Genomic DNA, 14807 nt, shown 5'->3' with positions numbered 1-14807 from the left:
TTTTACAGGCTCCCGCAAGTACATTATCCATTGTTTTTTGCCTGGGTGCAAGCTTTTCTTTTGTCCTCTGAGACCTTGTATCCCTAATGCAGCACTGTAGACTCCCTCCTTACCCTGCTTAAAAATCACAAGACTTTGCCCTGCAATCTGTAAACATGGTTGCTTTTCCTCAACAAGCACCGGCTCTGCCTGCCCCAGGAGAGCTGCAGTCATCGAAATTGGTTTTAAATTACATTTACAAGTAGCCCCAGAACCTTGTTAAGATGTGGAAGATCCCCATCTAGCCTGCCCTGGCTAAGACATCTTTAAGACAAAACCTAGCTCTGGGGATACAACATTGCCAGAGGGTCCTGTTCTGAATCTTGCCCTTATGAAAGTGCTGAATCGCAGCATCAGCGTAACTTAGGTCTTGGGGCTTTGTTCTCAACTGGGTTGAAACAGCCAGGGAGGAGAAGGCAGCTCAGCTCTTCCCACAGTCCTTTGGGCCAGACCAGCTCTGGCATAAATTAGAGAAGTTTAGTGGCTACTCTCAGTTCCACTGGCTTTTAATGGTCTCCAGGGGGCCATAATGCTTGGGAGACTCCGGACACAAATACTCTGCAGCATCGTTCTGGAGGATGATTCCTCGGGGCAGGCTGAGCTCGTGCTGCCTTGATTGGAGACTCTTGCTTCAGACAAGTAACAAGCTGCAGAGCACGAACCGGTCCAAAGCCTTGAGTCATGTTTAATACACACCCTGCCCCTTAATAACACCTCCAGCAAGAGGGCAGGCTGCAAAGCAGAGGAGTCCTGCCTGCTTTCACTCCACCCCAGCTGGCCAGGGTGGAATGTACATAGCTTTTGTGCACCAAGGACTCAAGTGGAGATCTGGTCACAAAACACAACCCCAAGAGAGCCTATGTGGCACCAGAGAGCCACTGTGAGGCAACAGTTCCCTTATGTTTCTCTGCTGATACTGGCAATCACCTCCCTTGGTTACTGTACCCTGTGCAAGGGTCTTCGTGCAAGCTGGTGCACGACTTTGCTCCAGAGGCAGAGCCCAAATGGCTGGGGCCTGGAGAAAAGGCTTTCCTGCTTTCCTAACTAGGGCTGAAGGATAAAATCATACCCAAGCAGACATTTTGCTTGAAAAAGCCTCTAAGCATGAGAGATGCCGCTTCTCCCTCAATGGCAGCGTGAAGTCTGATTAATAAGCCAAGTGCTGCCCACGGTTACAGTCAGGAGGTAATGAAGTCTTCAGCTGGCATAAGAGGGGCTACCAGCTGGTGTCCAGAGGACACTACATGGGTTTTCCAGTTAACCCAGTCACCTCTCTTCTGAGCCTGCCCAGGACATTGCTAGGCCCCTTTTCCGGAGTCCCCAACGGTTAATTTTAAAAGAGAAGATGACAATATGGATTCCCTCCTTAATTAACAGTTTTATTAAATAACCCATTTCAAATAATAGTTAAATTCTCTAAATTTATATCATTCTATTAACCATAATCTAATCTCATTAACCTTGAAATCCCCAGTCTTAACTACCCAATTCTATACACCATGGTGCTAGCAGCTAAACTAATTAAATGACCTTCAAACTATTTCTCCTTCCTGCATTGGCATTATTTATCTTTGCTCATTGCTCTTCCTTCAAGCTATCACAAAAATCATCCCCTATGAACTCTGTTCCTGCATGTACACAGTACTAGATACGCCACTACTCTTCCTTGCAAAATCCATCAGCAATGTCCCCAGTTTTACTCTAGCTAATATATTCCATCAGCAGCAACGGTTAGCGTGCTCATTCCTTGGCTTTCATTCTGAATACCTGATGCTTCCACGTCTTCATTTATTTTGCTGTCATTCATTGTCATTACTCAAAGAAGTCCTTAAAGCAGTGACCTCAGATTTAACTCACAGAGAGCTCCCATTCTGAGCCACTGGTAGAGATATTGTGCACCCTGATCCTCAAAACCATCTTTCTTAATCTCATTCTTTAAACAAGTTCCTCTGACTCCCCTAAATTTTGAGCATGTTGACCTCTCCTTAAGAGTCCCAGGACTGAAGACACCGTTTCTTCCTGGGCTGATCCAGGTTTAGTTTAAAAGCCATCTACCAAACCATTTTGTTCAATTAATTTCCAAGGAAATGGAGAGCTTGGCATTCTTGCTGTCCCATTTGACAGGGCTGGAGTTATGGCAGAAGAGAAACGGAGGGGCTCTTTTTCTATAAGCTGTAGAGAGTTTGTGACTTCCCTGACCTTTATGCAATAATCATTTATGGAATAAGCTGCAGTATTTAGGGCAATGAGACTGCGGACAACAAAGCGGGACGTTATCTGGCCTGCATCTAAATTAATTTGTCTAGATAAGCATGATGAACAAAATATATAGGCCTGCAAATACTTTTATTTAGCTGTTGTCTTCTGTTTTCTGGAAGTGAATGCAGAAGCAGATTTCATTTCCCTGGTAGAAGGTATTGGGCTGTGTATTTTACTCCATTGATGCACTGTACTTGAAGAAGAAGGCACAGTAAGAAGGCGCTATCAATGAAGAAGTGTGCAGCCCACTCCAGAGAGCCCACAGATCAGCTTGAGGCGGCATTTTTCAAAGCTTACGAACAGGAAGTGCCACTTTCTATCATTTAGTTCTTCCACATCCAACACGCATCCCTGAATTTCATCTGCCACTTTACTGCCCCTTCACAGCTGGAGAGCTCACTTGGACTTCTATAAACTAGAGGAGAGCCTAGAGGAGGGAAGAAGGTGACCTATGCCTGCCTGCAACCCTGTGAACTGCAGCCTCACTTTCTTGATCACATTTCTTTGGACTTGAATATACACTGCCATTGTGGAATGCATTTCCCTCTACCACCACCACTTCAAAATAGAATTGAAGCCTTTCACAAGATTGGCTGCAACATAGCTGAATTTGTATCTATCTTAGCTAACTAAAGGCAGGCCCTTTAGAGGACACCATCTACTCCGTTTAGGTCTAAACATCAGGTTAAGAATTTTAAATCAGAAGAACTGCTGTACTGGCTCAGACCAATGGTCCCTCCAGGCCAGCATCCCCTTTCTGGATGCCAAGGGAAAGAACATGTATGAACAGGATCTCCCTTGCTCTGTTCTTCCCTCCTAGTCCACGGCCCAAGCTGTTCCTCATTCAAAAGCTGCCTCCAGATTTTAGTGGTCAGTGATTGTCTGCAGATCTCTTCTTCAGAAATTCACTTAGTATTTTTCTGAACCAACTGATACCTTTGGTCTCCACAACTCCTGTGCCAATGAGATCCACAATTTAATTACTTGCAATTTGCAATTCGCAAAGAAGCACTTATTTTTATTTCTTTTAAGCTGTTGTCTGATTATTTAATTAGGAACGCCCTTCCTCTAGCAACATGAAAAATAGCATATAGTCTATCTGACATTTTTATACCTTATTTTATAAATCCTGAAGGCATTCCCACTCTCTGTCCTCTCTCTTCCAAGCTGCAAGTCCTAATTTATTTATTATCCCTGTGTACAGATGCCACTCTGTGCTACTGATCATTCTTGACAGAGCATTCTCAAATCTTTCCTAATTCTGAGCAGATATATGGACAGTATTTTTTCTGATGAGGGTAGTTAAGTGCTAGAAGAGGTTACCTAGAGAGGCTGTGGAATCTCCATGCCTGGAGATATTTAAAACGTGATTGGACAAGGCCCTCAGCAACCTCCTTTAGACTCACAGTTATCCCTGCTTTAAACATGAGGTTGGTCTAAAAATCTCCTGAAGACCCTTCAACCTAATTTTTTGTTGGACTCTATGGTTCTACAACTACTACAATCTTTTCAGATGGGGCAGAGGCAGAAATGAATGTTATGTTCAAGGTATGGGCCCACCATGCCTTTATTCTGCTACAAAAGAAATGTTTTCTGGGATGCTTCTTGTTTGCTTTCTGATAATTCTCTAGCATTTGATTTTCCTCTCTGGCCTTTGATGAGCGCTAAGCTACTGTTCCCAATGATCTGCTTCTGAGTAATGGCCGCTAATTTTGAGTCCATCATCGTACGTGTATAGTTAGGATTGTTGTTCCTCATGTGCATTATTTTGCACTTGTCAACAATGAATTTCATCTGCCATTTTACTGCCCACTCAGTATCGTGGGCTTCTTCTGCAACTCTTCATACTCAGCTTGAGATCTGACTATCCTGAACAGCTCTGTAGCATCTGCAAATAAGGTTTTACTGAAATGGCAATGAAGATAAATGTCTTCACCATTTTGTTTCTTTAAATATCAGTGAAAGGAGTACTCCTGACTGCTCAGATTGCGAGCACTGCAAATATTTCATTAATTCAGGAAAGCCTAAGAGTGAAATAAACAAACCTAGGTCCCATTTACATTACAAAGAGCTACTATACTGCAGAAACTGGCTACAGCACAGGAGCCTAAGACACAGCTATTACAGTTTGGCACAGGAACACAGCTGAACCCCCTCGGTGGGTTTTTGCTGCCCCACATGCTGCCATTAGAAGTGGTCCTTGCCCAGTGTACAACTCTTCTGTTTCTCTGGATCAGAAAAATTGATCAGTTTCTCTTTGGCGCCTGGGCTGAGCAAAACGCCGAATTACATTAGTAGCGAAGGTAAATCAGATTTCTGAAGTGCACACTTGTAACAGTCAAAGGGGTTAATAGTAAAAGACGATTGGTTTTGTGAAAATTATTAACCTGACAGCAGTCTCTTTAAAATAAATCAGTCTTCATTTGGCCCAGCCAACGGGTCCTGGGTGGGGAGGCAATCACTCTCCCCTTTCCAGGGCATGGAGAGATCCCAAGGGCCCACAGCTCCCCCTTCCCTTTGCAGAGGCGACGAGACACGCAACCCCTGTGTTCTGCACGGCAAGGGTTTGGCTGCGCTGACCCTCCTTCGTGAGGCAGCCAGTCCAGCCCCACCCTGCAGATCAACAGACAACAATCTCTTACAGATGGCCTGCTGGCACAGCAAGCCTTCTCCAGAGCCTCACCTGTACTCCCTCTCCTGAAAGAGCTGAACAAGACTGGATCTGCCAGACTCTGTCCCGGATTGTGTGTAGGTTCAGTCCCTCGGCAATCTCCGAAGCAGGGGCAGCCGTCAGCAAATCCTGCTTGTTAGCGAATATGAGCACAGGGACTCCACTAAGCTTTTCTTCATCCAAAAGCTCAGCCAGCTCCTATATCATTTACAAGGGAGTGGGGTGGGGGGAAATGGAGAGACAGAAGGGAAGAAAACCTTCAACCACCAGTGGTTGTCTCTAATTAGAAATATATTTAGGGCAAATGCTAGAAGAGTGTGTTCCAGTGAAACCTAGATCTTATTATAAGAGAGCAAAAATGTATACAATCATCTCTGCCCAAGGTTCAAAAGCTATTTCTTCCAATTACAGGTTACAAAAATCTTCATCTTGGTCTGAAATTAGCAGTTGCCTTAGAGGCTACAACTCTGTGTTTTACCAGTCCCTGTTCCCAGGAGACCAAAACTGATGAAACAGCAAAAAACCATGTAAATTGGCAGTATGAGGAATCTGTCTTAAGTTATTGCCTGACTGGCATTTGTACCTGAGCAGCCGTTAACACCAGCCCTGGTATCTTTGCTAATAATGAGTTTCAGGGTTTTGTTCCAAGTTTTATACACTGCAATTTGAGCAGGAGAGGACTATTTTTTCCCCAGAAATGGAAATCTCCCTCCCACAAGAAAGTGCCAATGCTTTTGAAGGCATTGGCTAGCTGAAGACAAGCTAGATCAGCTTTACTAGCTGGATTTTGGCTCCATGTGCACAACATACATTGGGTGGCATCTTGAAAAATGGGTTTGTTCCTTCAAAACTGGGTGACTCAAAGAGATTCTTTTAATAGGTCAAATCTGAATCTGCAGTGGATCAACGATGGCTGAAATACTTCATGTCTAGGGTTGTGCAATGGCCTCATGTGAAACAAGCACACAGTCTCAAGTCACTTCCCTATGTGAACATATGACAAACCCAGCAGAACTTGAACCTGTAGGGACTGCTGGCATTGCAGATAGATGAGTGCATGAGATTTACGTGGGCTCCTTATTTAGCTGTAAAGGTCTCCTGCTCTCAGATATCGCCCTAACATCTTTCATCCACTGGCTAGAAACTTTTGGATTAAATGAGTGCAGTCGGGGAGATGCTAAACTGCAGTGGAAATCTGACTCCATCCCCCCAAAAGCAATGTTTGGTTTGGAAACCAGGACGAGAGAATGGAGTTATAAACAGAGTTGGCTGGGAATTTTTCAGCAAAATCGGTCTTTCATCTGACATGGCTGACTTATTGAAACCAAAAGTGTTTGCGGAAATATGAGGGGTCCAGGCTGACTCTGCCTGACTCAGGCAAGTGCTCTAAGCTTCTGCTTCCTCTCCCTGTCTTTTGCCCAATGAATATTTAATTACTGATATAAAATGAAATAGCTCCAACAGGGGAAAGATTCCCCCCACGCCTAGAACAATCAACAGTTCAGCTGTTAGGGTGTGTCCATGATACTTGAGAGGCAAAAGATAAAGTGCCTCCTTCAAATCAGGCATAACAGAGGGCTTTCAACTAAATCTCCCATTTCTGGGAGGTAAATCTGTTGCTATCTATTTTAGGACACTGTCACTTTCTGAATTTTACAAAAGAAAGTTCAAAAGTCCTATTTTTGTTCCATCCTAAAACACAAAATGTTACAAAACATCAAAACTTTGCAAAACGGAAATCTTATTTTCTGGCCAGTCCTACTTACAAAGTTCTTAGGTTTTTTTCAATTACATCCAAAAGACAATCAAGTCAATATGATTTCCATTTCAACTTTGTAAATAAGAAAATAGGATTCCTCAGGGTCTTGGTTTGGCAAGGTTTAAAGGACTTACAGAAGTTTTTGCTTTCAGTATTAGGCTCCATTTGCTATTATTGTATAACTTTAATGAAAACTGTTCTATTTAAACAGAATTAGGCTACCTATTTTCCTTGTTTCACATCTACCAAAATAATCTGCATTGATGTTGAAAGACAAGTCTCTTGAAATGCAAATTTCCCTCATAAACAACAAAATCATATTCCTAACTTTTGTGAGAAAGGGGCACTCAGAAGCACTGAGTTACTTCAAAGGAAGCTGGGCATAAGTAACTTACCTGACCCGTTTCTTCAAACCTCTTCCTATCTGCACTGTCAATGACATAGATCTGAAAAAGAAATGAGAAGAAAAGTTACTATTCCCAGAAGACACTCTTCTACAGTATCACACGCTTAAGTGAGCTGAGCCTAATAATTATGCTTTTGGGCACAAAGATCCCCAGTATTATTTATAGCAAATGTTGACAAAACTTCATGACGTTCTGAAAGGAGAGGAACCACCTCTTCTAAAGCTGGGGGGTGGGCAGCCACGTCGGTAGGATCAGAAAGGAGCTGGGGGCAGTACAGGGGATGCTCTCACCATCTCCACAGCATCTGTTATCTGAAGAGAACAGGAGACTGCCTGGTATCTCTTCAAATGACTGGCTTACAAGCTGAAGCTGAGCACAGGAGGGCAAAACCTGGGGAGTCAGACATGGTCTTTCACTCTAGCAAACAGTGTACAAGCACTGCACTGGTGTGACTATGCCATGCTGCCCTCTAGCAGGATGCATCACCTCCTCAATAAGCCACCAAGGCACACAATGGCACTCAGGGGACAGATGAATATATTGGGGACATTGAGTTTCTCTCCATCAGGCGGTCCTACTGCAACCTCCTGGAGCAGGTGCTTGGGGAAGAGGGCTGAATCCAGCCTGCGAGACTCCATCTTCAGCTGCCAGATTGTCCACCAGCATGATGGACAAGACAGGGAGCAGCTGGCTCACAAAGACTGACAGCAGAGTCCTGCCACCCTCTCAGGGCTGGGCACCACATCTCATGGTCCACGAGGAGTTCCAAACCAGACACCTGTCCCCTGGTATGGAGAACAGTACATCCCCCAGTCCGCAGGCTCCCTGCCTTAGGAGGGGGTCTCCACCCTCTCCAAGCAGCACGGCATGTGCTGATTTCTTTCTGTAAATGCAAATGAGCCTCCTCAGCAAAGGCAGCTCTAGGTTTGCACAGGCTAAAAGGCTCCTTGAAGGACCTCCTAAATATGTAATTAGTAAGTCCAGCCGCCCTCCTTTTCCCTAGCAATGCTACTGCAGTTCAGAGTGCACAAGTATCAAGCTACATCTAAAGAAACAGGGAACCTCAGTATAACACTCAGGCAAGAATAGCCTGGCATGCCTTTTTCATTACTTGGTATGGGAAGGTTTTTGAAGGAGAAGGGCGCTGGGACAGCAGACAGGGACAGGGCTGGTGACAAACACTGAGCATTTTGCTTCCAGTCCCTGCCATTCCCCATCAGCGGTGATTGAAGCTGCTAGCACATCATCTGCATGCTCTTTGGTGGCTTACAGGGAGCAAGTGTCAGTCTGGTTTTCAGGGAATACATGAGCACAGCACCCCACCATCAAGATAAATGGCATCCTTGCAGGCAGTCTCAGCATAAGACTCCACGCTTCCAGGATAATTTCGACCAAATAGTAGGGGGAGGGAAGACCTCTAGCAGCAATATCTATTAAACTGTAGGCACTCCCTTAATGAGCAGCGTTATGAGTTGTTTGAAATGGGACCAAACACGCAGCAGGAGAATCTGTATGCCAGGCCTGAGGAGGTAACCCAGCAACCTCGCAGACCTCTCTGCTGATCACTTGGGGTCTGTGGTCCTCCCAGGGCCAGGCTGATGCACACTGACAGAGGCTGGGGGACATGCGGCAGGGCAGGACGCAGCTGCGTGGGGATGCGTCAGTAGCGAACGCACTTGGTGCCACATGATGGGGAAAGGCCCATAGGCACGGCATGACACAGCCTCTCCCCGCACTGTGATCCCAAGTACGTGCACCAATACTGTATCAGCCACGCCCGTCCTCTCTGCCCCTCCTAAGCATCTACCTCTGTGCATCCCATTTGGGGTAGGAAACACGGACCAAAAGAAAGGAAGAATCATAGAATTGTTTAAGTTGGAAAAGAGCTTTAAGATCATCAAGTCCAACCACTAACCTACCACTGCCAAGCCCACCACTAAACCATGTCCCTAAGCACCACATCTACACATCTTTTAAACACCTCCAGGGATGGTGACTCCACCACTTCCCTGGGAAGCCTGTTCCAATGCTTGACAACCCTTTCAGTGAAGAAATTTTTCCTAATATCCAATCTAAACCGCCCCTGGCGCAACTTGAGGCCATTTCCTCTTGTCCTATCACTTGTCACTTGGAAGAAGAGACTGACACCCACAAGAAGCTGCAAGGTTGGCAGTTGTGCTCTGGGGTGAAACTGGACTATCATCTGTCCTCGTCTGGGACATCTCAGGGGAAGCTTAGCAACACATGAACGCAATAGTCGAGTGCTACTTCTCAACTGAAAGGCAGCACCTCCCATATTACGGTGCTTCTCTAACTGGCAAGAAGAGCTCTGAGTCCCAACCAGCCAGGCTTTCTCCTGCACCACTCTGTTCCTTGCTAGGGAGCTATTTTGCAAGATGAGAATTGGAGACAACAGCGCTTGGGGCAAAAGCCACAAAAGCACAGCACAGAGAAGGTAAAGTATGTGCAGAGTGCCTACTTCCAAACCAGAAAGCACTGTGCCAAATAGCTGCAGGTGCCTGTCTGAATATGCAATCAGCCAGATATCCACACCTTATTTGCCTGGGTTAAGCTTCCAAATATCACAGGTGTGTGATGCAAGACCAAGCTCTCATTCAAAGGCACCTGCATGGATTTGAATTTGCAATCACTTCCTGCTTTTTAATACTCTTTAAAGGGTCCTTTCTGCTTTGTGTAATATAGTTTAGGAGAAGACAGAAGCAGGGGGTCCTGGGATCTGTAGTGTATCTCATTTCTACCTCCCTTCTATGGCCAGGGGCACACAAGAGCCTGTTTCTGGCTGTGGTGCTCAGTTGCACAGTTCGCCAGTTTGAACAGCCATTAAATATACCATGTTGGAGAAATGGAGTTTGAGAAAGAAATTCCTGTGAAGCTGGGTGCCTCCTTTGAGCAACATGCCAAAACAAAACCTGGAGTAAGTGGGTTGGGCAGAAACTGCAAGTGGTGGGACTGGATGAAGAAATAAGAAGAGGGATAAGTTGGCTCAATTTACAGATGCACAACCTGCACCAGGTTTGTCAGAGGGTAAGATTACTGGCTAAAACAGGGGTGAGGGCTGGCAGAAGACAGAGAGTCATCAGCATATACTTGATCCCAGTTTTGGTGTGAACGGACATAGCAAAGCACTGCACTAACATGCCAACAACTGCCAGTCTGTGACTGGGTGTCAGCACGGAGCGCAGGCAGGGGAGTTCAGGTCCATGTGCGCACCAGATACTCCCTCTGAATTCACACTGCTGCTTCCCCCAAACTGATTCTGCTTCTATCTACCTATTTTCTTACTCATATGAAAAGAAAGGTTTTCTCTGTACATTGCTTTAACTGGGGTGGGAGGAGGGCAGGGAAAACAACTGCTTTCATCACCTTCAGTCTTCAAATTCATCTTTATTTCTGCACCTTCCATGCAGCACACACTGGGAAGGGTGGAAGCCCACAGGCCAATGTAGCTCGTTGCCTTTGCCAGCGGAGTCTTCCAGATATTGTTTTGTGGTTGCACAGTCTCTGCAGCCTGAGCACCTGCCATAGCAGGCAAAGATCCTCTAGCTGCTGCTTTGCAGTGTTGACTTTGATCTGCACACCTACTGCCTCCCCACCACACACAGTTACAGAGCTTGGACTCAATGGGCACAATCACCTCACAGCTATGCCATGTCCCCCTTCTTGACGGCCACAGAGGAGCACGTGAAGTGTGTCCTGCTAGTTTCTCAAACCCAGATCTTTCTCCTAGGAAGATCTCGCCATTAATCTTTGCAAAAGCAACCAACCGGGTTTACGCTGTGGTAGCTGCCCTCAAACATCAGATTCCAAATTATGGCTGAAAAAGGGGGATCCGCCAAAGAGATTACTGAGGGTTTATTAGTCCCATTTAAATAACGGCTTCATTTGGACAATGCTTTCTAAATCTGCAGGTGCAGCCAGGCCCTTCAGGACCCCGACATGAGCCTTGGACCAGAGAGTCCTCTTCCTAGTGGCTCTGATCCTTCTGTGGAAGTGCACTGAAGCTCCCAACACATTAGTGAGCATGTGTGTGTGACAGGAGGGAGGAAGGGCATCTTTCCAAGAGAGCTTCCTGCTTTCCCGTGGGAGTACTGCAGACCTTGCCTTTTCTCTGCTCCCATAGGCAATATTGCTTGGGGTGGGGAGAGGCCTGGAGCCCCCAGTCTGCCTTCATCCTGGCACACATAGCTGCATGTTAGAGGTGCTCTCTGAAACTGGTCAGGACAGCACTTGGAGGGTCCCAGGGTAACATGCTCTGGCATGGCAACAAAAAGGTCCTGCATTGAAATATAATTGCAGTCATCTGTAGCTAATTGTAAGGTAATCACAGCTAAGATATCAAAAACATTAAAGGACAGTCTTATGATAAAAGGACCAAAGGAAAAGATAAGGTCTCTCTCTGTGTCCCTCAGCCAGAAGCTTTCCTATCTGATGCCAGACATAGCGTTTTATTCTGGTGTGCCTCAGTTTCCCCAACTAGAAAAAAGGCACCATGCTGACCTACCTCTACACATGAGGCTTAAGTCACTAATACGCATGACGGGCCTCCAGAGTCTCCGGTGAAAGGAGCTATAGATGGGCAAACTACAAGTTATTAATGTTCTTTCATTTGAAGGAGACTGAGATGAGAGGAAAGGAACTGGCTATAACCAGCACCATCCTGTGAAAGTAAAAACATACAACTGAATGATTTCTCCAAACATCACTGTGTTTTTCTTACTGCACCCAACCAATCTTGCCATTTCACTCAGAGTAACTCCTGTTACAATGGCAATGGTGTTGCTGAGGACTGGGACATTACATTACTTGTTCCTCAATTTCTGGCTGAGACCTTGGAAAGCCATTGCATGAACACGGCATTCAACTGCAGCCAATACTCACAAGGATATCAGTGTTTTCAAAATAGTTCCTCCAGTACGGCCTGATCTTCCTCTGTCCGCCTATGTCCCATACATTCAGCTTGAAGCCTTGAGACTGTACGCTTTTGATGTTAAAGCCCTGGAAAGAACAGAAACAAAGCCACACAGAGCATAAACCTGAATGGCTGGATCACATACGTAAGCAGACATTAACACTTTATATATCCCATGCCTCCAACATGCAGCGAGATGGGCCAGGCAGCCGCAAAGATGGATCGGCTGTGGGAGAGGTGCTGGCGAAAGTGAACACAGCTGCCAAACCATCAGTTTGCCAGTGTTCTTGGGTCAAGGGTTGATGCTGTCATGGCAGCGGAGACAGTTAGTGCCCTGGGAGGGCTCAGCAGGGTGGGTGCAGGAAGAGGTGGGAGAGCTGCAGATAAGGAGAAAACAAGGGCACTGTGAGAAGCAGGACTGAGCTTGTGAAAGCCGAGTAGAGAGTCCCAGCTAACACGAAGCCAGAGGTCTCAGCTCAATTCGACACGACACAGCTAATGCCGGGCTTAAAAGAGCAACAGCTGCACGTCTGAAGGGTCCATTTCATCAATTAGAACACCAATTGAAAGGGCATTCAAGTAGAAAAACAGGATGTGGCATGGACTTGCAACATGCTGCCACACCACCCAGGGGACTGGGGCTTGGAATTGGGGTGTCTGGGCTGAGAGCTTTAGGAGGCAGCTACAGGGTGAGGGGAAGCATCTCCCATAGCTCTCTAGCAACCTCCTCTGGCCAACACAGGAGCAATGCTGCAGTGCTTCTGATGAGAGACATCCCTCTCCCCAACCTCGAGGCTCAAAGAAAGGGGACTAGAGGCATCAGAGAGGGAGTGCTGGAATATGCAGGATCCTTGGAACTGGCTGGGTGAAAGATGCAGGAGACAGGGGCTTGCCCAAGTGCTGCAGCATCCCCTGTACACGTTCCCTGTTTGGCAAGGGCAACAGGAACAAAGTCTCATCCATGCAACCCTAGCATGACCCAAAAGCTTTCTGCAGAACTCCACAGCACTCATCCACTTCTGCACTACCTGACAGATCTGGCCTGATGCTCTCTGGCTCCTTCAGGGAGCCTCCTCTTAAGCAGAAAACAAACAAACTTAATGGTGCACCAGGCTCCAGTTGCTCCCCCTTTTACTGAAATACTCTGCTGAATCATTAGTGCTTTGTATAATAAGGGACCACAAGAACTGCCTTGGGCAGGGAAAGGCCTTCCTCACCTGTGTTGGTGTGATGTGGCTGATGTCCTCAGATGCCAGCTGTTTCAGGAGTGTGGTCTTGCCTGCATTATCCAGTCCCAAGAGGAGGATTCTCACCTCCTGGTCTGGGGCGCTTTTCAGTTTACGCAGGATTGACAGTAAACCCTAAATCCGCAAGAGAGAGCATAGCTGTTATTTCCACCCCCAACTGTCTCCTCCCACCATGCCATGCCCTCCTCCCTTGAAATGGGTTCTGTATGGCAGTGGATCCCAGGACACCCTGAACCCCTTCCTGCAGTCCCTATTTCCATTTCCTTTTCTACTCCTCTGCCTCACCCCTGTTTTCCCGCATCTCAAAGAGTATCGACAATGTCTCAGACAGCACAAAGGTCACTCAGTGGGGTGCACCACTGGCTGCATTGCTCGTCACACAGCTGTTCGGCATTCTCTGTGCCAGGAAGATAGTGCCTAGGCACATCATGTGTAGGAGCTGCAAACCAAGTCCTTGTGAGCTCTTCATTATCAGAGGGAAAACCCCATTAATTTAATCTCCCTCCTAGTTAACTGCAGGTTACTATGTACCTGACATCAGTTCTTTTCATAGTAACTCCCTGATCATCTAAAAGCCCGTTTATCTGTCTAAAACATGCTGGACCCATGGGGCATGTGCAGTTCTGATTCTCAGGATGTAGCACTTAACAACTATCTCAGATCACCACACATCCTCGCTAAGAAAAGCACAGTGGATTTCAGTCATTAGCCAGGCTCAGCTCTCTGAGCTGACAGTATCATTCAGGATTAGGAAACAGAATATGCAGGTCAGCTCATTTACAACCGCACACGGTATAGCAGCACACCCAAGCTTTTGTCAGTGCCGCCTCTCAGAGACCTGTGTCTCTCTAAAATGGCTGGAAAAATATTCTGGATCCTGGCACGTAACCAAGAGATGCAAATCACCCCACTTAGGTTCTCACAGCCCAGCCCAGCCCCACAGGAGAGGGGCAGTTGCAGCCAAGGGCACAGGAGCAGGCTGCAAGTCCATGACTGCCTGGGTGTCCTTGGACACGTTGCCCCACTGCTCTGCACCCCCCTGCTTGGCAGGGACTGCTCCTCAGAGTCTGAGCGGCACACACCACACTGAGACCCAGCCTGGGGACACAGATGCTCTTGCAACTAATCTGCCTGAGCAAATCTGGGAGAGGAATACACCTACAGCCCCTTCTGGAGCCCTCCGGACTCCTGCTCAGTCTCTCCCAGACAATTCCCATGTTGAAGCCCACTAAGACCCACAGCCAGGAACAAAGTTCAAATATCAGCACAAACCTGGGCCCACAGGGCCCGCCTCTCAAGCTTTTTTGTTCTCCTATTTGCAAAATGGAGACAATGCTTCTTGTCAACCTGCAAGGGTGAATCAGTTAAATGTCATGAAGTGCTTTGTTGCTATGAGGAACTACACCCTCTAAATATTCCTGCTGGGAGCCAAGGACTATTTGAGCCGTGAAGGTTGCTCCCGATCCCCTCCAGATCATGGCAATCAGAAACCTGT

General features: G+C 46.6%; 1 protein-coding gene across 1 annotated transcript in view; it reads right to left on the bottom strand.

Moving 5' to 3' along the window:
- Positions 1 to 14807, bottom strand: part of ARL3 (ADP ribosylation factor like GTPase 3) — a 30929-nt gene that overhangs the window by 7757 nt on the left and 8365 nt on the right. The window contains exons 2-5 of the mRNA XM_030029800.1: positions 13283 to 13426; positions 12035 to 12151; positions 7124 to 7174; positions 4982 to 5167 (exon numbers count right to left, since the gene is read on the bottom strand). Coding sequence (XP_029885660.1) covers positions 4982 to 5167; positions 7124 to 7174; positions 12035 to 12151; positions 13283 to 13426 — 498 coding nt within the window. The remainder of the gene's footprint in view (positions 1 to 4981; positions 5168 to 7123; positions 7175 to 12034; positions 12152 to 13282; positions 13427 to 14807) is intronic.

The sequence above is a fragment of the Aquila chrysaetos genome, chromosome 11 (assembly GCF_900496995.4).
Source record: "Aquila chrysaetos chrysaetos chromosome 11, bAquChr1.4, whole genome shotgun sequence".
NCBI lineage: Eukaryota > Metazoa > Chordata > Aves > Accipitriformes > Accipitridae > Aquila > Aquila chrysaetos.
This window is presented reverse-complemented; position numbering and strand designations above follow the sequence as displayed.